The following is a 26,710-nucleotide window of genomic DNA, read 5'->3' on the forward strand; positions in this document are numbered from 1 at the left end:
TGAACCTGACTCTCTACATGGGTGTTTCTTTCATAAACTGGTGATAACACACAAACAGATGAACAAAAGATAAACTGACTTACAGACTGTCAGTCTGACTGAGACTGTGACGCAGTTGGTTTCCAGTCCAAAACTCAAGATTTTTTAATGAAACTAATTTAAAATACATACATTTTTACTCATGATTTGGGATTTCATGTAATTTCATTCTACTTTGGATGGTTGAAACTTCTTTCCTGTGGATAAAAGTTTGCTGACATTTGAGTTTGGAGGACATTTTTCTGAGTTTGAGGTGAACTGAAGGTAGAGCTTCTTTGAAGAGATACAAAAACACTAGAGGTGGACTTCTGGAAACTTGAAAACAAAGATCCAATAAATAGAAGAATTATCAAGGTACAGTTTCTGTCCTTTTACATTTTAAAATGGCTTAATTAGGTCATTCTGTCATTTTAAAATACCTATTATACTGTGGCTAATTTAAAAAAGGACTAATTTCAGGTTGCTGTTTGAATATTTTTTTCTCTTTGACACACAGACTCTACACAAGTCACCTGCTGGAGCAGTGGAGTAGGAAAGCAAGATGGAGGAACTCAAATACAGAGGAAAGAAAAGAGAGGGAAGGCACAGGTAAAAATTAATCTAACCTACTTGTTGCCTCTTTAGGTCATTATGTTTATTTTCTGCTTCATTTAAGGCGATGACTGATGTTACAGATAAAAAAAGAGGATAATAAGTTGAATTTAAATATATATCAAATACATATGGATGGCAGCCCACTGGGTCCAGCTGCTACAATTTGATCTCAATTAGCCTGCCTGATCAAATATATGCAATGGGTAAAGACAGCTGTCTAGATGACACTTTCTTCCTATAGGCAGCACAACATCATCTTCTCTGGTGGCTCCTTCTAGTGTTTGTGATCCAGGCTGTCATTGTGAGGCTTTTCGGCAATCAAATAAAATTGGTTCTGTACTGTGGAAACATGATAACTTGCTAAGGAAGCCTAACCTGTGGAAATATCCCTAAAAGTCTTTTAATGTGGTGTAAACCAAAGCTATTATCTGTAGTCCTATACCTATTTGTATTACGATTAATACTGGGTGTAAGCAAGGCCTTGTTAGAAATTCAATAGATTGCTTAATTTCTCTGTAAAATTTTTCTTATACATACAGTTTATACATACAGTGGCAAGAATAAGTATGTGAACCCTTTGGAATGACCTGGTTTTCTGCATTCATTTTATAAGATGTGATCTGATCTTCATCTAAGTCACAAATGTAGACAAACACAGTGTCTCTAAGCTAATATCACACAAACAATTGTAATCTTTTGTCTCTTTATTGAACACACATTAAACATTCATAGTGCCAGTGGAAAAAGTAAGTGAACCCTTGGATTTTTTAACTGGTCAAACCTCCTTTGGCAGTAATAACTTCAAACAAGTGCTTCCAGTAGCTGCTGATCAGACCGGCACAATGATGAGGAGGAAATTAGGAGAATTCTTCCTTATAGAACAGCTTCAGCTCAGCCATATTCTAAGGATGTCTAGTGTGGATCTCTTTTGAGGTCATTCCACAATATCACTATTGGGTTAAGGTCTGGGCTCTAACTGGGCTCTAGAATTTACTTTGATATTTATGGTCTTTGCCCTGCTACATCACCCAACTTCTACTGAGTTTCAGCTGGTGGACAGCCAAACTGACATTATCCTGTAAGATGGAAAGCTATTGACACAAAAACATTCCTAATTAGATAGCTGTTACATAATATATATTAAAAAAAAAAAAGATGTGTGAAGTATAAATGAAAATGAAGTTGGTTTGAAGTGTCACTGAGAAGACTTAACAAAGATCTGAAAAGCTCTCCTGGCCATTCTGAATATACATTTGTAATGGTCCCTAGCTCCAGGTCTACTGTCAAGTTGTGCGACGTGCCAGGCTTCAATACTGGATTAAATTATATCATAAGAAAAACATAATATGACAAGCTTTAACCTGCGCTGCCCAACAAATCTGGTGAAAACTGATTAGTTATTCAGGATGGACTTTGCTGAATGTCTGAATGCATCGATGAGAAAGTTATTGTGAATATACTACACAAATTCAGACAAACTTGGATGCTTTCTGTATCTGTTCAGAGGGCATAATCTGTTTATAATAACAAATAATTTATTTCTATGTGTTTACAACTCTAGTCTTAAGTCAGAAATGACCAACAGTCTGTCTAGATGGTCCAATATGAACATAGCTTTTTTTGTACTGTCTTCATTTGCATACAGTAGATAGAAAAGACGTAAAGGTTACACTTTACAATTTGGCAACAATCTGTACTTGATCACAGATACTTATTGGAAGTGAAAAGATTAAATAGGGAATTCATTTCCTTATTCAAGGACAGTTTGGATTATTCTTTAACTAACAATGCTAACGAGGCAAAATTTTTCATGCCATCATTTAAAGTTATATCTGACTGGCTATAGTCATGAGACAGATTTAGAAACAAATACATTGAACACACAATGCAGCTTTGAATTAGGCAGCTGCTCCACTTCCACAAGCTTATTAACCTCTTTATCACTATTAGGAGGTTAATTGTTAGTGAGATGGATATTGGTAATGGATATAATCAAATTGTTTGTCTAGTGATATATCATAAAGTATTGTATTACCAAGTTTGTATTTGGTATAATTTACAATTTGAGGAAACAGGTAATTTCCCCGGTGCGCCGCTGTGTTTCTCTATTGCTGTGGCTGATATCATCCTAACAGACACTGACTGCTGTTAAGGGAGTGCTACTCCATTTAAAATGTTAAATACATAGTATAGTTTCAATCACCTTCTGCATATTTATACCACTAAGGAGAAAAGACTCCAGTTGTTTCTAGGATTTTTCAAATACATTACATATATATTCTGCTATCATTCATCTGATAAAAAGGAAAGTTTTACAGGAAAACACATTTTCAATTAAGTATGATTTTAAAAAGGAAAAATAAAAAAAACAATGCCAGATATGGCATATAGTGTCTACAGTCTGAGAAAACTAGCAAATACTGGTGTTACTGAAATCACTGAAATGATTTTTTTTCAGTCATAAATAACAAAAATAGGAGCTGGGCAGAAAAATAAATACCAATAGTTTTATGATGCCACAAGGTCCAGAGAGCATTTAGCAGGATTGAAATGACAAAACTGAAAACCAAAAATATATTTCTTTACTGGCATCAGTGGCATCAACATCAGTGTTGGCATTGTGTGTTAAACTTCTCTGTGCTTGAGTGACGAGGTATACATTTGTACTCTATTATAATTGGTATTGATTATTCAAATTAAATACAGTCTATCCTCCAGCACTTTAAAAGCTTAGTTCTTCTAAAAAGAGCAGCTTTTCATGGTTAATTACGTAATGACTAGTTATATGCATCATTGAAGACAAGAGTTCATCACTGTTCACAAACACTCTTATCTCACATAAACAGCTTCTGCCAGTGTGACTCAGGCCACAAAGAACAGATGCATTTGATATACGTAACTGATAATATTTGATTGTTGCTATGGCAAAGTCAAAGACCGCATATGCTATAAATTCCAGATAGAGAACCCACACCCTCCTAATTGACATTATTCAGCTAGCAGTGGGGGGTGGCTGATAGGCTGATAAATAATCAACATCTTAAGTTTGTTTTCCGGTGGAGACTCGGTCATCTGTCATACCTGTGTACCTTTGTTTGCTTAGGTCAGAATCCAGGCTTGGATCTCTATCACACATCATTCACCCTTCTCTTCATGATAAAATCTTTCATCTCACAGCATTGCGAAGTGGCTGGTAACAACAAAGTAGACAGACAAACAAAATCTAACAACTAAAAGAAAGAAAACAAGATGGGAATATTGTATTCAAAAAAGAATTGACATTGACAGCCACAAAAAGGTGAAGACAAATTGTACCCATGAATCTGTACCCTCTGAGGAAATATACAAAATGGGGTCAGTTATTTAAATGACTAGACCACACACACCCTGATCAAGACCTGCATCATCTGAATTATAATAATTGTAATTCCTTCATATATATCTTTATTTGGTCTTGTTGGCTTCCTCGTGACAGGTTAACGCGCGCTCTGGTTTTAGCCCATGTCCGGCAGCAGTCTATAATTCAATGGGTCTCACTGGCCTTCTGCCATGGATCTGCCATCTTGGTTAATTTTTCCTTGGACAATTATGATATAACTGTGATAGCGGCTCAAGATGGTCAATATATGTGCATCCATGTGTGCATCTCAGGGATACATGGGATCCATTCCAGCTGAACCCAGTAGGAGCTGAGAAGGAATCTAAGAGAAGATGTTTCCAACTGGCCCAGTATCTGGTGGCGGTGATTGTGGGGTTAGCCGTCTTGACCAGTGCTGTTATCTCTAAGGTAGGATTATCTACCCGTCTATCTATCTGTAAAGTAATTTTTCTTTCTATTCCTCATTGGTGGTGAGGCATAGAAGGAGAAACACCACCATGAAGTTCCTGGCTCTGGTTTCAGAGGCATCAAGCTAAAAATCTTTGGGTCATTTTTCATCATAGGATCTAGTCAAATACATGTTGTGTGCATGTCTTTTACTGCCAGTAAGTGTTTAAAGCTGTTACTGTGTATTCAATATTCAATTGGCAAATTAGAAGCGATTGCTGTAAAAACTTGTATTTATTTTTTTTACTAAACTTGAACAAATTATTTAATTTGAATATGTGCTGTTGATGTAAGATGATACATTTCTTTAATTGTATCACTTTCTGTAGCCTGCATCTGAGAGTTGTTGTTCCTGAAATATTTAACCAACCCTGTTGTGATTAGAAAGCTGAATGCTGTTTTAAACATATCTAAACTGCACAGGTAATTTTAGACTAATCAGCTATAAACAATCACGAACACCAAAAACACATTTATTTATGCATTAGATAAGTATTTTATATTAAAATATAAATTGTTTTCAGTGCAGTGATTGTAGTTCATTTTTTCAGAACTTAAACGGTTTACCAAAATATGTCTCATCTGTTTCTGCCTGTCTGTCCACAAAGTAACATGAACAATATTCCAGCTATTTATGATAGGGCAGGGCTTACAATACTTGATGCCTTTGTACCCATCTTTCTCCCTTTGTTGTTTTATCTCTCTCTGTTTCCTTGTGTATCTGTCTCCCTCTTTGAAAATGTCATCTTCATTTTTCTCTAACAGTCTTGTGTTTGCATCGTCTACCTCTGTGCTTCTGTCCCTATTCCCTTTCAGTTTTTAATCTTCCTCCTTTGGCCTCATCTTTAATTCTATGTCTTGTTGATGAATCACAGAGTTAGTCAGTCACAAAGTAATAAATCCCCAAAATATTACCGTCTATTTTCCTATGTAATAAAAATGTTTATTGTTCAACCTGATTAACTTCCTTATTGGTGTGAGGGTAAATGGTAATGAAGCAATGAGGTGTCCTTACAGATAATCTACAATAGGAGCTGGAAGCAGGGAGAGGTTGTCATTAAATCCTAGTCATCTTTATATTTACAGTACTTGGAAGTCCAAATTTCAGTTTTTCTTAACATACTTAAATTGTTTGTCCAATCAGGGCTCTCTCTTGGTGTTATCAACGCTGTCCAGTCCAACCTCCATGCGCAGCCAAAAGGAAAAACAGTTCTACATGCTGATGTTGGTTTTCTGTCTGGTTTGCCCCAACTTCCTGGTGTTCATTAAATCACTGTGGAGGTGTGCCTTCAAGAGCTTTGTACAGCCCAACATGAAGACCATGGCACTTGTACGTTTTTATGAATCATGCTTTTTTATTATGTACAATGCTTTGCATGTGATTGTAACAAATAAGATAATGGAAAAATTCATATGGTACAACCTTAAAATCTAGGGGTTAGCAATATCACAAGCATATAACAACAATATTTGTTTTGATTTTTGTTGGGGGTTGAGTTTGTAATCTGTTCATTTGTTACTCTTTATGAAAGAGACACTTTAGGGAACACTGTAAAATGGGTCCACAGTCAAATATTACACTTTACTAAACCAAATACATGACTATACACAAGTGCATGTACAATTAGCAGATCTTAACCATAGTATGTCAGTGCATCATATTGTCATGTTCCTAGTCAATGTGTACACATGAATGAGAATCATGCTTCTTGTGGTTTTCAAAATTACTGCACACAGGAAACAAGTAAAATCCTCACTGCCATATCAATACATTCAGCAAATCCACATAACATTTGATTTCTTGATTGGTAAACTAATGCTGAGCAAATGTCAATTTATTTAACCACAACAGTTCCAGTATGGTTTAAAAAAGTTAATGTTGTACAATTGGTGGTAATCATTTTGGCCATCAGTTTCATTCATGAGTAGACCAGTTTTCACCCACTGAAATATATGTATATGTGACATAATGGCACCTCTGTCTCTCTTCCAGGTTTGTGCAATTGAGTGTCTGGTGTCTATTGGTACTTCAGTCCTGGTGCTAGTCGTGATGCCTCAGTTTGATGTGTTGACTAATCTCTTCATCAGTGGAGGAGTCTGTATTATGTCAGCCATTCTGCAGATTGGGTTCAGACTACAGAGGGAAAAGTGGAAAATCGTGTTCCCAATATGCTCCCTCATTCTCACAGTTGCAGGTAACTCATTAATTTACTGCCCATTAGAAAGTCTTTATCTGCCTTTTTTTGAACACTTGTAACTAATATCGACGACAGAATCACAAAGCAGACCTCCAATACTACCTTCACAGTCAAAAGATGGTGCTGTTGAGTGTCCAGTCCCATTTGGTTTGTTGTTATCTCCAAAATGAAAATCTGGATCTGACTGTTCTTTTACTCCATACACTTAACAAATCACTGCTTCACAAAAACATATTAAATTCACCTTTGAAAGTGTCTGTTAGCTCAAATGTAATGTTTGATAGCCATGCTGACACATATTTCCATATACAAAACTGGGACTATAGTAGTGAAGAAGAAAGAGGACAACAGTTTGTTATCTTCTTCCTCCTACGGCAAAGGTGCAATAATAGATGTCATATACTGATTGTTTTCCTCAGTTTCTCCCACTTGTTTTGAACACATTTCAGTCATAGTTTGTGCCTTCAGGTTTTGACTGAATTGAGGTGTCTCTAATTATCAACCCCAACACTTTCTTTCCATTGTTCAGTTGTTTTTTTTTCAATGCAACATCTGGTTCAGTAAATCTGCCACCCTAATTGTAACAACTGTCTCAGATGAATGATATAAGATTTACTAACTGGCATAACAACACTGACAAGCTGTGATTTGAGCAATCAAATAGTAGTTTCATGTATGTTGCAAGCTCCAGGTTTCATGGAGGAGACAAACACTTCCAACAGCTCACATTGTTTATAAAACATGTTTGAATCCTGACAAACTTTTAGCTACAACATGAATGAAACCTAGTGCCAGAAGTAGCCTATCTAGGTAACAAATGCGAGGTTACCTAAATTAGACAAATCTAGGTAGGTCATGTAACAACGATTGCAACCCTTTCTCCAAGAAATGACATTTATCGACAACTTAATTGTTTTCCCAACTAAATTGTGGTGCTGAACGTAATCACTGGCTGGATTATTTTCAGAGGCAACATTTCTGTGAATAAAGTGTTACAGTTGACTACCTCACTGGAGTCAGAAGGACGAGACTGGGGTGGATGGTGGCCAGACAAAATACGTGACCGTGACACCAGAGCCCGGGGTTTGCAACCAGTCGCATCTCCGTTTAGGTTTAGTTAAGGTTAGGGAAAGGTTGCAGTTTTCATTAAATGTGAATAAACAAGTCACATTTTCTGTAATTAACCAGACCACAATCAGTCCCTATAGTGCTGCCAGTACCTAAACATTAACATGTTACATACCATTTCCTCATTATATTAACTATACCAACCTATTAACCTTATTATTAATCACGTTCTTCCGTCTGCATTACATTTCTTTCAGAACTTATTTGCTATTTACAGATGTATTGTTTATGAAAGTAATCTCTAGGATACCTGAGAAGAGTAATTTCTTTTCCAGTCAAATGACACCTGCTTCAATACTTTTACATTTTTTTTAAGCTTGCACACAAATTCACTGACATAATAGAGAAACAGCTCTTATTAACTAACCAACTAACTAACTGCTTCATCACTTCACAAATTAACTAACCAATTCCTAACACTAACAGGTTACTGCCTCGTGGGAGTTGACTACTATGTTCGTGTGACATCATTTGTGGATAGACAGAGCTCCGACTGCTACATCTATGTTGGAATTGGAATTTTCTCTTCACTTCTCATCTCCCTTTGTTGGTGGGAAAATCCACTGCAAGCTACTAACCACATGCAGGTACAATGTTTTCTATAATGCATTTCTTTTATTCTGTCTTCTGACAACAACTTAACTACTATTTTACTACCACTATTTATTTCCAAAAAATGGAATTTACCCAGCCCATTCATTCCACTGTAGACTACAAGTTCATTATGTAAAAAGCTGAAATCCCCCATTAACCACGATCCTTAAAATATACTTTTTTAACCTCGTAATGTTTTGTAATTGCACTGCCAACGGTGCCAGGTGTTTTTCCATGTCTTCTCATACAGCTTTAGGTGGATAGTGATCTGTTTTTCGTCTGTATATTTGTAGTGTACAAACATATTGACTTGGCATGATCAGTGAGACTCTTTTCGATCCTTCTTCCTGCAGGATACATTGTCAGAATTGGATGGTTTCAGGGACTTTGTGTTCGTCATCAGCAGTATTCTGAGGATAATCATGATAGGTAATTATCTGCCATGAATGTCAGCACCAACATACAATACTCAAAGACCATGCTTACAAAATCACATATGCTCTTGAAATGTATTATTAACAGCCTGAGTTTTGCAATGCTTAGACTGGGAAAATGTAATTTCCAACATTCACAATGGAGAACAAAATGATTTCTATGATGTGAGGGATGCATATGGCTTACAGAGGATATTCTCCAACTGTGATGAGGTCTTAAATTGTTGTTTTTCAATTCAAACACAAACAGCCTGATTTCTTCATATTTACTTAAAATCCAGGGTTTCTTACCTTTTCAAATCAGCACACGATTTCATGTTAATCTATTCAAACATATTGTGTTATTTGGTTTCTTTTCGTATTTATTGTGCATTATATCTGTATATTTTTGATATTCCATCTTGTTTATATCGCACAGTGTCTCTTTTACATCAGTAAAACATTTTATTCTGTTATAGGAGGGGTATACCTGTTACACAATGTGCTTATTGAGAAGTCGATCATCTGGTCGGACTTTAACCTGCAGAAAGATGACTGGGAGTTACTGCAAATAGGACTCGTGCTGTTTTTCTTACAGGTAGGTAGGGGGAAGACAGAAAAGCAGGCATAGGGAGACAGACAGATATGGTATACAGCATAGAGTACAATTGGTATGTGTAGTTATGTCTTCTTCTGTTTCCCTTGAGGGATATTTACTAAGAATTCTTCAAATCGCATTTCTCTATATGTACTTAAAAGACCACGCTAAGGTTTTGTGCAGAGCTTCCCCGACACATAGGCGAACTAAGCACCTTATTGGGGACCCTAACCACCCAAGAGAGTTTGAAACTCTTGCTCCGGGCCCTGCAAATTACCCAAGGGCCCCACCTGCCCGTCGTGTAAAAGCAGGTGTCATTAGAATTTTATGAGAGGATGAAGTGGAACTATCCTTCTTTCCTTCCTTAACTAGGCCTGTGCAACATTTTGGGAACTACAAAAACATCTCCAACATTAATTCTGAATAACTCCAGCAGGTTTAAGTCAGTCACTGAGCTGCCTACTTCAGCCTCTTTACCCAGTGTTTTGTCACATGTAATATGGTTGCAGTTCCAAATGTTTCTTCTATTTAAACAATATTCAACTTGGAACTTTTTTTGCACTCCCCTGCTTCAAAGACATGCACAAAACATGCCTTAAAAAGTTCAGTATCACATCATGATTAATGGCACTTCATGCAAATCAGATGGACTGTGGCTCATTTATATCTGTAGTCCTAGCAACTGCCCTACTAAACTGAAAAATTTAATTTTATGCCCCTGACAATGAATTGCTAATATTTCCCTTGTCTCCTGTCTCAGGCCTTCTGCTCAGCAGCCTGCCACTGGTTTGGGGTGGTGGCCTGTAAGATTCATGCAGTCAGGATGAGTTTTGCACTGCCTGTGTGTTGCACAGGACCAACAGTGCTACTGTTGGGACTGACACTTTTTATAACCCAGGCACAAAAATTGGACGGCGCAGAGCATTCAAGCATCCATGGTAGACTTATTTTTTAACATTAACCCAATATTTAGAATTGTTTTTGCTCTCTTTAATGTCATTGAGATGTGCTCTTGTTTCAGTTTAATCAAATTATTTTTGTAATACACCAGTAAGCTGAAAAATGTTTGTATAGCTGTGGTGAAATGTGAGAAATCATTCCCTAATAAACATAATTTCACTTATTACCAGCATTCTGAAATGTAAAGCTATGTTTCCATTGCAGAGTTTTGTGGAGGCTTGGTCTACCTGAGCCATAAGAACACAACCCCTGTAGTCCTACTCGAGATTACCAGGAGCATCTGTCGTACTTCCCTTAACAGGTGTGTGAGTGTGTGAGTGAGTATGTACAACATTTCTGCTAACTGTATTTCAGCCAACACTTTTCAGCATTTCCTTGTTTCAGATTTAAACTGTCAGTGTCTGCGAGCAGTTGTACTCTTCACATTTCAAGCAGTTTTCTTGGTTTATAAATGTGCTTATTGTGAGTGAAATGTCCTAAATATCATGCCATATCCCATCAATCAATCAAACTTTATAGCACTTTTCATGAAGGTTAGTGCAAAGTGCTTCACAGATGACTGATTGTGAAGGAAATTTTTCTCACTCCAGTGTTCCTCTTGTTTTCCTAAACCTCACTAACACCATAACAACCTTCACATTGTTAGACATTGTTTAGCTTCTGTTATGACTGTTTGTGTCCAGATGAAGCCACTGCTATCAACTGTACCTTATAGATAAGGGGGTTCAAGGAAAGCATATTGTTCAAATCTAGTTGTTTTCAAGGATGAGCTAAGTAGGGGAACAAACAAGAGACATATAGGGCCCTATCTTACACCCAGCGCAAAGCGAAATGCCAAGTGTCTTTGCTAGTTTTAGACCGACACAGTTGTCATTTTTCTCTCCAGTGCCTACATTGTTTAAATAGCAAATACACTTGCGCTCATCTTGAGGCAGCAGAAACTGATTGCACGATGAACAAGCAAAAACCTGGTCTTAAGTCAGGGGCACAGTTATTCACTGTTATTTTATGGGCGCATTGTCAAGAGAGTAATATGTGGCAACATACACGGGCATGTCATGGATGTCTCTTGCATGAGACTCTGCAGAGAAGCATTCTTTCCTGGTAAATCTGCCACAGTGTTCCCCATTCATCATCTAATTTTGTCCACCACAGTTTCATAACAATCATGTAACATAAAATATTGCTAACATTGTGATTTGTGCCGTTACTTCACTGTAGAGCTTTGCACAGCACATTGATTAGCTCAGCCCTTCTTTGCCCCTCAGCACGCAGAGTTGCTGCTGCATGTGATGGGACTGGGCTCATTGGTCAGTCACACTATGTGATCAATTGACTGCAAATAGAATTTTACTCTGTGTGAAACACTGCACCATTATAATAGCACGTCTGGCTTTTAAAGGGAATGGGAGATGGCACTGTGATTGGTTTATTGGATGTTACGCCAAAAACACTCCCTTGATTAATTTTCACACTAAGCACAACCCTTTTGAACCATGCGCCTGGCGCAGCAACTGTTTTTTCCGACATTAAAATAGGCAAAAAGACATGGACTTGCACCACGCACTTCAGACTATGCGCTTTAGATCATTCAAATAAAGCCCACAATATTAATTATGCAACAACATGTGACAATGCAGATTTTGGTGACCAATAGCATCTTCATATTGTATATGCAGGTGCATCACCATGAAGCGCTTTATAAACAAGTAAAAGGATTTTAAAATCAATATGTAGACTGTCAGGCAACCAATGTGGGGACTTTAAAAGAGGTATGTGTTCTCTCCTTCTGGTCCTGGTCAGCACTCAGGCAGCAGAATTCTGAATCAGCTGAAGCTGGTTTAACATTTTTTTAAAGCTGGTTTATAACGTTTTCGGGTAGACCAGATAGGAGAGTATAACAATAGTCAAGTCTGCTGGATATAAAAGCATGCATACATTTCTCAGTGTCACTCAGAGAGATAAATGGTTGCACTTTAGAAATAGTTTTCAAATGATAAAAAGCAGTTTTGGATACAAGCCCCACGTGAGCTTTAAAATTTAGAATTTAAAATTGGTCTTGCGTCATCGGGAGAAATGGCTACATTAAGTTGTGTGTCATGAGCATAATTATTGTGACAATAACTATCACAAAATATTAAGTACCAAGTAATGTATCTACTAGCATCTACATACATCCAGTCATTGCATATTTTAACCAAAATGTTTATGGACAATTTGACAGCCACTACATACAATGGCCTTTTTCAATGCTGGCACTGGAGGGACTGTGCATGTGGTCAGGCTTCGTCACATGTACCTACTATGTATGGAAGATCAAGGTAACCGTATGAAAACACACACACAATTAACACCAAAACTATCTGCATGGTTTGATATTAGTAAAGGTCAGTGAGAATTTGTTTTCCTTGTAATTTGGACAAACAAAACCCTTAAAAAAAAAACAATTTAACATAAATGTAACAATTTATACCATTCAATTTAATCTAAGCTACAGCCTACAATCACAATTTATCCAATTTTAGGTCTAATAGTAATTTCATCAAAACAGGCACCTCTTAGCTAAAATCAGATAAAAAGAAATACTCCTAAATGGGTCTATATGGTTCACCATATCTTAGGTCCAGCGTATAGAGAGAACATCTCAGCTCTTCGTTCGTCGACTCTATGAATCTGCTTTCATTGACCTGTCTCTGCTACTCAACACCAAGATGAAGGTGCCACGAGCCCGAAACCAAGAGAGGTGAGAGGGAGAAGAGTGCTCCTTATTACTTTATACTGTTTATTGCGTATGTTGTTGTTCGTGTCAACTAAGAGAAATTTTTACTTTTTTGCATGTTTGGTTATTTTATGAAATCATTGGCACAATGGGACTTTAATAGTCCCCAGCCTCCATAACAGATAAAAGTTTCCTTGACTGTTGAGAGAGTTATACATTCACAACATGAAATGTTTAAAACTTCTGTTGAAAACCTCTCCCATCCCCTCTCCTCTGATCTACAGCCATGATGACATACAGAACTGTGTGATCTATCTTTGTGCCACCATGTGGCATGAGACCTATGATGAAATGCTGAAGATTCTCACCTCCATGTTCAGGTTCGACACACAGTCACAGCAGACACCTAGGTGTACCAGTATCACATACAGAACATGAATTTAATTCCTTTTACACATCCCTTTAAAGCAAAAGTTAAGAGCAGCTAAAAATCTTGTTTCCACTGATATCCACTGGTTTAACTTCTCACCTTGCTGCAGTGATGTAGAAGTGTACTCCAGGGTGAGTCAATACATCAACAGACTTCACTTTTGATCAGTGTTGCAAGAGACATGAAATTTTCAACCAGAGAGGCTTTGAAACACAGATTTTCAGCCTGGTGTTATTTTGCTTTTATGTTGTGTTAATCATGAATTAAATGTGTCCACTTCATTTGCTTATGATTTAAGATATTAAAAGGACTTAAAATGCTAAAAATCTTTGCTGTGTAACATTTCAAATTGTATTCCCCTATATATTTCCTTTCATACTTTGACAGTTAGTAGAGAAGAAGAAAGTAGGCTTTTGCAATGTTGTTACCATAATTTGTTGTTTAAGGTTGGACCGCTATCGAGGTGAACCAAAGGAGGAACATAAGGACTGTTTTGAGTTCGAGTGTCATATTTACGTGGATGATGCCTTTATGACTGAAAAAGAAACAGGGAAAAGGCTGGTTAACTCTTACGTTGATGACTTGATCCAAGTTGTCATAGAGGTTTACAGGTGAGATTATCCATCTATCAACTATTTATCTATACATTTATACATCTATCTTTCTAACCAATCATCTATCCATCCAACTATTCAGGGTGTTTACCAACAAAGAGCCAGATGATGTGTCAATCATTGAGACTCCTTACGGTGGAAGGCTGATGTTTGTTATGCCAGAAGGCAACATGCTTTATGTTCACCTAAAAGACAAAAGTCTCATCAGGAACAAGAAGAGATGGTCCCAGGTATGGAGTACTAATCATGTTTTGTGTGTCTATTCTATTCCAGTAAATGTGCATGTGTGTGTAAATCAAGATGCTATTTGGTGGCAAACAGTAAAAGACTTGCACCAAGTAGATCCCAGTTAAGACATGAGCATGACACAGGGCATGGCTAAAAAAAAAATCTCTGAGTGTTCTAATGAAATGCAGTCGTCTAGAGCCCCCAGACTCTGAAGTCTCCCCTGACTGAAAATCAGTTGCTCTAAATCATTAACTCCGTTTAAAACGCGTCCCTTTGAGTCAGCCTTTGGTAATGTTTGATATGCATTTTATTTACATTGTTTTATCCCTAATACTTGTTCTTACATATCCCATTGCCTCTCTTCACCTATTGTCAAATCGTTCAAACATTGCATAATATAATATGTTTATTGATGCTGTTCTATTCTTTTTGATTGTTCTTATTGCTTTAATTATCTTCACTTCTATGTTCAGGCTCTTTGGCCTTCGCTTTTATTTTTCTGTGAAGCACTGTGCGGCTTTGTTAAGAAGGGGTCTATACTGTATAAATAAAGTTATTATTATTCACATCTCTGAGAAACAACAGATATTGAAGAGATTTTCAGATCACAATAGACCTACCACCCACTCCTCATATACAGTCTATGGCCATCATACATTCACAAACTGATTGACAGAGCAGGTGGCCCTTTGGTACAAAAAGGTGTTTTTCATTGCCAATTTTCATTACTGATTAGTCTGAAGAACATATTCAGAATTGAAAAGCGAGAGAGATAGGATCTCTATTGTCTTAAACAGACTTATGAAGCTTGATAATGAGCTCAATAATAAATTCATTAATACTGCAGAGTACGCTGTGTGTACCATTTATATACAGTATCTGTTTCTGTAGGAATAAGTTTAGTTATAATTTAGGATATGCTTTATAATGAGGATACAATTATATTGTCTTCTCTGTTATGGGTCCTTTAAACACAGTTTCATCATGTCACATCTGCTCCAGTTTCTGTGGGACAAATAACTACTTAGACTTTACAAGGGGTGTGAAAAAATTGATTAATTTAAGTATCACCATTTTTTTTTTTTTTTTTTTTACAATTTAATTGCCACACTAGCTAATAGATAACAGTTAGCCCGGGAGCTCACTGGTTAGCCTGGTAGTGACGGCATGTGAGACTGACTGACATTGTTTTTGGAAATATGACTCATGATATACATAGTCTCCTGAAGTGCATGATTCAAGTTGTTGAATGAACAGAAGTAAACAAAAATATCAAATCGTAATACTAAAAAAAAAATAAAAAAATAAAAAAATAAAAAAAAAATCGCATTACATATTTAATTGGCACCCAAATATCAGATCAGCCCTAGATTTTACCCATGTCTTTGACACAGGGTCGTGGATTTTCACACTACATTTTAATGTTAGGGCTGCAGAATATGCATAAACAGTCATATTGTGATTATTTTGGCAAATATTGCAACTGTGATATGCAATATTGATTGGAATGGTCTTTTTCGCATTTCATTTTCACTGAAAAAAAATGTAAAACTTCTGATGTGATTTTTGTTGAGTCTTGTGCCAAACAAACATATTCCTTTACATCTGGAGAATATGATTTGTAGCCTGGGGCATCTCTGTAGCACCACAACGCCTATGGTGCTCACAATGCACAACAATGTTGTGACACATTTTAACTTTACCAAAATTGCAGCTCCTGCAAATTTTTTGCAACTCCTGCAATATGGATATTGCGATTTCCATTACATTTTGATTAACGCAGCCCTAATTAATGCATATGACTTTCAGATTATGTATCTGTATTATCTACTCGGCTGGAAGGGCTACATCGTCAAGAACCCTCAGAAGATCCCAGTAAGACTTTTCTGCCTTTTGTGTAAAATATGTACATCTTAGTATTTTTGACAGTATGTGTGTAAAATACTATACTATAAATCTATTCTGTTTTGTGCAGCGCCAGAATAACCCATGCAGAGCCAGTTTGATCTCTTTGGATGGCGAGAGTTTCCTGTTGCCTCAGTATGACAACGACAACAAGAGAAAATTCATCTCAGATGACAACACGTATATCCTGGCTCTGGACGGAGACACCGACTTCCAGCCTAAAGCTGTGATTCTGCTTGTGGACAGGTCAGTGACAGAAAAATTGACCGACTCACTTGTACTATAGCAACTCAGGACTATGATCTCATCATTTTCCAACATAATTCACTGGTGGACAGGAAATGCTTCGCCTAGTTTTGTCATTCAGCAACTGTTTTCATTTATTATTGTATTATTTATGAATTATTTTTGTCATTGTAATCAAAAATTATGTTGATTGACAGGTTGAGAATGTATGACAATGTGGGTGCAGCGTGTGGTAGAATCCATCCAACTGGTATGGGTAAGTACAATTATTTTTTTTATTGTTTATGAATTTATTGCGCTCGCCCTCTGCAGCTGGTACCTGGCCATAGCAACCCATCTATGTCTGTCTCCAGTCCAGCACACGCCCAGTGTATTCTCTCATTTCTCTTGTGATTTGATTTTCTCTGTCACCGTGTCTCCTCTATGCTCACTACCATGTCTGCCTTCCATCACAGGTCCCATGGTGTGGTACCAGAAGTTTGAGTATGCAGTAGGCCACTGGCTCCAGAAGACAGCAGAACATGTGTTTGGTTCTGTGCTGTGCAGTCCAGGATGTTTCAGTCTGTTTAGAGGGTCGGCCTTAATGGATGACAGTGTTATAAAGAGATACACAACAACTGCAACAAGAGCATCGGAATATGTGCAATATGACCAAGGTTGGCAAACAGACACACATGTGCACCAGCCATTTTTACCCCCCATTGATTTATCTGTTTACCTTTCTTGTTGGCTTCTAGCCTGTTCACATCCGTACTAGACCATCTCTTTTTTTGCATTGTTAATATACTTTTCCAGGGGAGGATCGTTGGCTGTGTACTTTGTTACTGCAGCAAGGATGGCGTGTCGAATACAATGCTGCATCAGATGCATACACCAACTCACCGCAGGAGTTCAAAGAGTTTTACAACCAGAGGAGACGATGGGGACCCTCTACACTGGCCAATACACTGGACCTTCTGCACAGGTTAGTGTTATTTATTATTAGTAGTGGCGTTTCATTCCCCCAGTCACCTTTTCACTTAATTGATTAAAAATGTTAAACTCAATTTTGACATCATCTTTATTTTGATATATATTCTTATTTCTACTTCCTGTTTACTATTATACTATGAAATGCACATTGTACTCATACGCACTCTTGACTTAAATTGTAGTGGTGCTGAGACAGTGAAGAGAAACTCATCCATCTCCAGACTGTACATCTTCTACCAGATGTTCACAGTTGGTTCCTCAATCCTTGGTCCAGCATCTGTGACTCTCATGATAGCAGGTAGGTTCTGGTTTACTTTATTATTGTACTAGCCCTTTTTTATTGGCAGTCACTTAAAGACAGCGGTGGGGCTATATTTTCTTCACTAACACCATGTCACTGCCTCTCTCATCTCCTGTTAAATGATGCCCTTTATCATACTTTTTATACATCCATGACTCAATTTACATGAACTCTGTAACTGAAAACAACTGTTTCTTAATAAATTTTATTTTTATGCTCAAAACAAATTCTGAACATTTTTGCAGAAACCTTGCATTCACACTACTATATAACACAACAGTGGTGTTGGAAGTTAACTTATTCTCTACGCAGCTATGGTGTGCTGTTTTCTATTCAAAACTGCTGTTGTAAAATCAGTTTGAAGTGCAGTTTCTGCAATTACTACTTGAGTCTCAAAGGGCTTTCCACACTTTAATTTTCCAGTAAATTTTATCTTATCATGAACGCAGGTGAACACGTGAGCTGACTTAAGATGGCCCTTTTGCACTGTGTGATAACAACAATTTATGACATTGCATGTCACATATCCAAGAGAGGTATAATAAAAATCAGTTTTGAGGAATTTTAGCAATGAATGCCAGGTGAATAATAGTGCTACGCAGTATAAACCTAACCCTATAAAAACCTAACCCTAACGTGTGAGTTACACTAGATTACTAGTATATTACTTACTAGTGTGTTATTTCATGTCTTATTCCGGTTGGTCTGTAAATGCTACATAATGTTTCATAATGCTGTATATCTTTGGACTTGTCTAAATCAAAAGAGACTTTATATTAAATTTTAGTGTGACTTATAGGAATTGAAAAGTTTCCACTTTAATAACTTCACTGTACTGACAGCCTGCATTTGCAATTTTTTTCTCTTTTTCTCTGTCTGACTGTCTCTGTCCATGAATTTTCCTGACAGGTGCTTTCCAGTTTGTCTTCCGAATCACTGGAACACTTTCCATCGTCATTGCAAGCATTCCTCCAGTGTTCTACATCATCGTCTGTTTTGTAGCCAAGCCTAATAATCAAATTGTCATTGCTGGTATTATGAGTGTTCTGTACGCGTTCCTCATGACTGCATCCTTCTTCTCAATCATCGGTGCGTCAAAAAAACTCTTTCACTTCATATTACTAACATTTTTTTAGTAAAAATCTTTTAGTAAATATATTTTAACCCTCAACTGCACATACGCGCACCACCTTCTCTTTTCAGGTGACATGGTGATTCAGGGCACCTTCCTGACCCCTACTGGCTTGTTTTTGGTTTCTATGGCAATCATGTACATGGTGACTGCTATACTACACCCAGAGGAGTTTGGTATGATTATATAATCTCATAAATTTTATAAAAATAAAATAAATAAAAATCATGTTATGTTGTGTTAACAGTTTTATGTAATGTTATATTATTTTAACAGTATGTTATGTCATGTCATGCTAACAGCTTATGTTACATTACGTTATGTTCTTCCACAGGGATGATTATCTACGGTCTGATGTATTTCATCTGTATCCCCAGTGGATATCTCCTACTCACCATCTACTCACTGGTTAACATGCACATTGTGTCCTGGGGCACAAGGGAAACCAACAAGTAATGCACTGATCTCATTAGAAGAAGCAGTGCTACTTTTGGCTGCAAACAATAATTTCCATTATTGATTCATCTTTTAATTACTTAATTTTTAATTTATGATTTTATTAAAATGAGGCTGCAAATCCCCTAATTTAGGAATCCACTCATCAATTAAACTTTCACCAATCTATTAGCTGAGCTGATTAACTGACTTCTGGTTTTAGCACTAATGGTATTAGTGGCAGCAGTAAAGATAACAGTAAGGGGAAAAGTGGTACTGATGGAAGCAGAAAAAACTAATAGAAAGAGTAAGATTTCTTATCAGTAGTACGAGCAGCAATAATGGTGATTGTGTTACTATAATCAATTATACATCATTACATTTAACTGATTTTAAGTGAATTAAACACACTGTGGTGCAACTCCGAAGAGGAAAGCACTTGTGTGATGTAATCCATGATTATTATCACATGAACTGATTAACCCAGCATGTATACATGTGTCACTGAGTATCATGAGTTGAGTTCTTAATGTCAGAAACAAAATTAGCCTGAGAACTGTGAACTCAATTAAACTTAACAGTCCAAGAAAAGTGCAATAAATAAAATACCTACAGTACAACAATTGAAATTAAGATTATCAAGTTATGAATAACCAACTAAAAAAGTCACAAAAACGTAGGCAAATGTTCTGACAAGTCTACGATGATATGTGTATTGTCAAGAAGACCTTTAGCTGACCAAATCCACTAAATCATCCATCCTTTTATTTTCCACTGCTTATCCAATTCAGGATGCAGTGGACGCAGGGTGCCGTTAACCAATTATTCACTTGCACAACACATAAACAAGATTAATTCCAATCTGCATCCCCGATAATCACTCACCATGTGTGTCAGTATTTTAATGTGAGTCTGTTTTTTCTGACTGTCCTTCCTTCCTTCTGCCTGCCAGGGGAGAAGGAACAGTGAAGAAGAACCATAATATTATGTGTGACAAAAACTGTAGACTCTGCTGCTGGGACATGAAGATACAGGTACTGTTTGTTACCAAACAGCCACTGACGAGCCTTCCAATGGATGAATAGATGAATGGATAAATTATCTTTATCGTATTGCTTTGCAGATAACGCAGGAAACAGAGAATTTGATGATTCAACAGATCACAGGGCAGAATACAAAGCACGCCACCCCTCCCCTTCCAATCACAACCCAGGAAATAACTCCACAGCCTGCTGCAAAGCTGGAGCCTCAAGCCAAACTCGACAACACCAAAGAAGAAGCTGTAGAAGGAACTAAGAAACCTCCCACTGACATACTGAACATGAATGCAGCAAAAGGCGACGATGCTGCTTCCAATGAGAGGTATTTATTTTTCTTTTCTTTCCTCTCTTCTGTTGATCATTAATCTATTTGGTTACTAAATATTAGAGTCAACCTGCCAGAAACCTGTACTACTATAAAGTCAATCAGCCAAAATGTCATTCTGTCACAAACTCACCTCTACAAACTGGTGACAGTAAACACAGTTCAATACAGTTCAAGTCCCAAACTGAAGATGCTTGTTCCTTATTTAGAAAATATCAGGCTCAGATTTAAATTAGACTCTGTCCTTGTAGAAGGACAAATACACTGGAATTGTGAAGTACTACCCAAAATTAACAAGTGTGTGTGCGTGCATGTGTGCAGTGATGAAAAAAGGAGCATATCACTGAGTGGATTTGACGAAGATGATGATGACCTAGAGGAAACAGAGGAGTTTCCTGTCAGTGGTGAGAAGCACTTTAAATGTTTATTTGTCCTAAAAACTTTTTTACTACTGTCATTTATACAATCCACCATGTAGAGCACAATAGGCATAGCACACTATAATGATGTCACTTACGTGTGTCTGTCTGTGTGTGTGTGTGTGTGTGTGTGTGTGTGTGTGTGTGTGTGTGTGTGTAGACTGGGTGACGCCGGTGAAAGAGGAGTTTTTGAAGAAACTGACATATGCCAACATGAAAAGAAATCTAAAAGAACAAATACGGTAAATAATTAAAATTATACAAAGAAATCCGAGTTTTTTGTTTCAGTGACTATCACTGAAGAGAAATTCACTGAATAGTTTCTATTAATGTGTCTGTATGTGTTGTTACTAATGTTAAACAGGTATGTGTACAAGCATAATTTGTAAGAAATTTTATGTGCTATTCATTATGTGTGTTTTTGTATTTTTCATGTCTTAAGTCAAAACAGAACACAGTAACACTGTTGTTTCAGGTAGAACTGTACAACCGCAATTGTATAATTACAACTATTCATTCTTGTGCTTTTCTTCTCCCCAGATACGCACTCCGCAACAAAAATCAGGGTGAACTGTGTGAAGAGTTGGTCGTAATGTTAACAGATACTGTTAATGGAGAGCTAAGTGTAGTGGGGCCTGAAGATATTCTGACACCAAGCCAGCTGGAGGAGTTACAATATGCACTGGCAGAGCAGGTGATAACTGATTTGATTAAAATAGAAATAATGTGTTGTTCTAAAACAATATGTGATGAGTTTGGCACCAAGAGCTCAGCTATTTAGTTTCACTTTCTTTAACATTTATTTTTCCATATTTATTTGATATCTGTCAATGCAATTTCCCTTATGAAATAAGCATATAAACAGTTTACTGCTTTATTATCTCATCAACATATTGCTACCTCTATTTCCAAGGCTTTTAAATTTTATGAAAAACCTAAATTAAAATCTAATGCAGAAGAGGAATGATTGAATCCCTGAGTAATTGACTCTATCTCCTAGGCTCGGCGTATCCTTAAAACCAATCGAATGGAGAGACTAGAGAAGAGAGTAAAGAGAGCCATCGAGAAAACACTCACCGCCCCGCAGGTGCAAAAACTAGATGAGGTAAGATGCTGATTCAGCCCCCGGGTCTGTGAGAAGCAAATCCTTTACAGCAGCTAACAGGGACAAGTCAGGCTTAGCTATAAAGCAAAAAATCTTTTTTCTGTACAGATAAACAAAAAGTTATTTAGAGAAAGTATTGCCAGCACACCTGTCACGTATGAGAGAGGATGTATTACAAAGGGTAAATGGAAATGTTCTGACATTCTCAGCTTTACGATAATGAAGGTACATCAATGAAAAAAGTAAGCAGCCATCCTGAAATATTACTTTATGATTATATTTGCGATGGCTTCGAGCAGATGAAAATTAATATTTGCATTAAAAATTGTTTGTGCACATGAATCTATGTTTCTAGGGTGAGCAAGACTTCTGGAACAAATTACTTGAGCGCTACTTGAAGCCCATTGTTGACACTAAAGCACATCAGGAGGAGGTCACCAGAGAACTGAAGTCACTGCGCAACAAGGTCAGATTTACTGTTACTGTATTGCATGTACTGCAAATGTTTACCGTTTGTCTAATTGTATTGATAGTGAAGTCTACTACAGAAAAGGAGAAGCCAAAGATAAGTGAGAGCGAAAGTTGCAAACAGGGGGTTCCTAGAGTGCACATGCAATAATAACGCCAGTAAAAGTGAAGAGCATCATCAAAAACAGACTTAGTTTGTTTCCTGTGTAGCTTTTTTGTTTTGCTTAAAATGTATCAACCTTTTTTCTAGTGCTGACCAATAAGTCGTATTTTCACCATCACTGCAATACAAACATGTGCATTAAACTCATTGCAAAAGACTAAATGAAACGCGATGAATTAGAAAGAAAAAAAAAAAAAAATATATATATATATATATATATATAAATAAATAAATAAATATATAAAATAATATTTTATATTATTTTATATACACACACAATGCAGTCACACAGGGTTTTCAAGGCGCAGCATCGGGCAGCAGGCCTACTTTTTTCATAAACAGACATTGATGATAAATGTTTGGTTATCAAAGACTGCAACCAAGATATGTAGAGAGCGGGACATTTAACATATGAAAAATAATTTGTCAGTGTTGTCTGGTAGACAAACTACAGTATGTAATGATGGCACTGTTTCTCAATTACTGCAAACATATCTTAGGTTTTTTTCTAATGCGATATTTCTTTTACAAAGTGGTCAACATATTTGCTGATACAGATACATCTGTAATAAGTTATCATTACCTGATGATATTAGAATTTCAATTTGCTAACTTTGAAATGTTGAACAAGGAGTTGTGGGAAATTTTAGACCTTTCTGGGATGTTTATCTTAGTTAAAATTTTTGTCCATTTTGAATGCATGCTCACACTTTTCACAACATTTATCCACTACCATTGCAGGAAATTAATTGACATGTTGATAGTATCTTAGTATGAAGAGTTACAAAAAAAAAAGCATTAAATGTTCCCTCCTCCCCACAGGCCGTCTTCCTGTATTTCATCATCAACGTGCTGTGGGTGGTAGCTACCTTCTTCCTTCAGGCCATTGGAAATGATGTCATCAGCATCAAGATCCCTAAGTACTTTCCAAATGGAAGTGAATCTGGAGAAGTCCTCAAGGTGTGGCCAGACAGACTAACAGTCCTAGATACATGTGCTGCAACAAGCAACTGAATAAGGACTCCGACATATTTCTGAAGCAGCTTTAACTCCTGCTAAAAGTTATCACCATTACTGTTGTTTTGTATTGACAGGTGGAGCCTCTGAGTTTGATGTTCCTGTTATCTTTTGCTATTCTTCTACTTGTCCAGTTCTTGGCTATGTTATATCACAGGTAGGCACACACACACACACACACACACACACGCGCGCGCGCACGCGCGCACACACACACACACACACACACACACACACACTAAATTCTCATCACTTTTGCAGTGGTAAAATCTGATTTTGTATTTGACAGACTCACTGCTCACAGACTAACCTTGAAAACTAAGCAGGAAACATCCTAACTTTCAGATACTGCAGTTGCAAAGAAATACCAAAGTTTTTCCAGTGGTACTGAATATTTCCCCCACCAGGACCAGCGGAATTTTGATTGATGAATTCCTGCCTTTACGGAGAATTATAATGATATCCCCTGTTGTTATCAGAACTGTTGTGCATCTATTGCCTCATTTTCATTTTCCATATTTTCTACTTTTGTTTTATCTTGGTGCCTCTCTGTTTGCAGGATCTACACACTGATCCATGTGGTTTCTTATCGCAGCACAGAGAAAGACTATAAAGAGAAAGATGATGTAAGTAACAAACCTCAAACACACACGTGCATACACTCCTAACACTGCAGGGGTTTGTTTTTTGTTTTTTTGGGGTTTTTTTTAAATTTGAATCCTTGTCAGGTACAAGACTTGCAGAGCCTTGATTATATTAAGCCACTATGCCACTTGGGCCCCTCAACATACCATTGTTAAAGAAAAAGAGCCAAGTTGTAAAGCAGAACTACACACAAATCTAAACTTCCCTATCAAACACTAAAACATAATGACAGCTCGTTCAAACACCAAGATAAAGATACTCTACACTTTGGTGTCTTTTGCATCAGTGTTTGGAGTACATCTGAAAACTCACTCAAACTGGAACTGACTAGGACTTAAAAGCACCCTGGCCACAAACCAGCCAAACACTGCTGGCACAACATACTACACCGTCTCTGACACGATTCACGCAGAGTATGGTGTATTTGCAGCAGAATATGCATTCAAATGGGATTTTAATAAAGACTATTGCACAAAAGAACATTTAATCATAATGTAGATGTAGAGAGTGAAATAATTGATACTTAAGAAGGTCAGTGCATGAATGCAATAGTTATGGACCAAATGGAAGTGGTAAAGAAAATTAATTATTCAGATCATAGATTAATAGAGGTGGTGTGAGGAAAAAAATGTAAATGAATCGTGAATGACTAATGCACTGCTAGAAACTGCACAAACTATAAAGTGTCTAAACTTTAGATTGAAAGCACTATGCTGTCAAACACATAACACATTCTTGAGATTTTTTAGCCACAGCTCATTAATACAACAAAATTATGTTTCAGATTAATTAAAATAAAGTATTCATGATACCGATACATAACTTACAAATGTTTTGTCTGTCAGTTTAACATAAGCACAGGCTGAAATGCAAAGGCTTTTACCTAGTTTTAAACAGTACAGATCTTGATAAGCAGTGGAATCTCTTTTTCAGCTTTAATTTTCCTGAATTAATATATTGGTCAATTCTGGCAGTGTGCCACAAATAAAATTAAATGAGCAGCAGGATTCTGGCTAACAGCTGACCCCATATACATGCACTAGTTGCAATGCAATGTAGGTATTAAAGCAAATTACTAATTATACACAGTAGCTCAACTTAAAAGAAGGACGGATGCTAAAAATCCAACAAGCAACTACCAGACTTCTGCATATGCTGGCAAAAAAAGTCACAAATCCAAGGCTACTAAAATGACAACTAAAATGTCAAAAAAAATTAAATTGGAGGGTTCCTAATTTGCCCAAACAGCCTCGATCCGAGGTGTTGGCTGTCTGAGTTTGGTCAAACTTCAGTAACCTTGACTATGATATCACACAAACAGAAAATTCAATCAGAAACTGCACATCCAGCAGGAAAGTCAAGTCACAGACAGACACAGCTAGTGATTTGCCAGGAGAAAAGGAGGGAGAGTGTGTCCGATTCACCTACCGGTAGAAGACCAGTCCTCCGTGGTGGTGAAATGTTCAGATATGCCGTCGACGTCGCATTTTTCCTCCACTGTAGCCAACTTCTTGTCTTGTATATTTTGAGTGTCAAAGTCTATGCTGTCATGTCCTCCGACACCGTCCTCCTTGTTAAACCGGGCGCAGGTCCGTCGGCCTCCCATCAGCTTTTCCTCAGTCCTCCATGTTGAGCCAATGTAAGCAAAGCACGCTATCATAAACCATTTAGCTAATGTCATTAGCACTACTGGAAAACTTGCCAATTAAACCCACTTTATTCCATTTAAACAACCTTGCTAACTTTCTAGGGTTTAATAGGAGTGGAAAAGGCGACAGTGGATCCACCTCATAGTTTTTACCTGGGTGCTGGCCGTTTGCAGCAGGTTGCCTGTGGCGCGAGGGTGGAGTTTTTAATCAAGGCAAAACTTACTTCACCTGTGTTTCCCTCGGTAGAAACAACCGCCCAATCACAGTGCAATACAGTCTGCCACCGCACAATACGACGGACTTTACCATCTACTGCAATTCAGGGGGCGCTGTTTCACTAAGTAACCTGGTGGATATTTGGGGATATATTGATTCACTGGAAAGTAGTCTGACAGTAGTGAATGACACAAAAATATTTTTAAGCAGCTCATGACATTGTTTTTTGTGTCTCTCTGTCATTCAGGAGGATGATGAGGAAGGTGGCATAGCTCTGGAGACCCACTTTGCCAATGGACTTGCCATTACCAATGATGACCTGTATCAGTAA

The 26,710-nt window shown here is 37.3% G+C and overlaps 1 protein-coding gene across 1 annotated transcript; it reads left to right on the forward strand.

The window, feature by feature from the left end:
• The first annotated feature begins 580 nt into the window (after positions 1-580).
• Positions 581-26,710, forward strand: chs1 (chitin synthase 1). The gene is made up of 34 exons (XM_056376772.1): positions 581-627; positions 4,285-4,420; positions 5,604-5,789; positions 6,453-6,654; positions 8,212-8,372; positions 8,733-8,808; positions 9,272-9,390; positions 10,151-10,328; positions 10,555-10,651; positions 12,575-12,671; positions 12,972-13,093; positions 13,354-13,449; positions 13,946-14,110; positions 14,196-14,343; positions 16,151-16,216; positions 16,317-16,492; positions 16,690-16,748; positions 16,948-17,148; positions 17,288-17,456; positions 17,647-17,762; positions 18,675-18,854; positions 18,969-19,073; positions 19,232-19,349; positions 20,285-20,366; positions 20,456-20,694; positions 21,019-21,101; positions 21,277-21,358; positions 21,657-21,810; positions 22,117-22,221; positions 22,577-22,687; positions 23,675-23,812; positions 23,947-24,026; positions 24,429-24,495; positions 26,627-26,710. Exons 1-34 carry the CDS (start codon positions 581-583, stop codon positions 26,708-26,710), a joined length of 4,245 nt encoding a protein of 1,414 aa, XP_056232747.1.

The sequence above is a fragment of the Seriola aureovittata genome, chromosome 1 (assembly GCF_021018895.1).
Source record: "Seriola aureovittata isolate HTS-2021-v1 ecotype China chromosome 1, ASM2101889v1, whole genome shotgun sequence".
NCBI lineage: Eukaryota > Metazoa > Chordata > Actinopteri > Carangiformes > Carangidae > Seriola > Seriola aureovittata.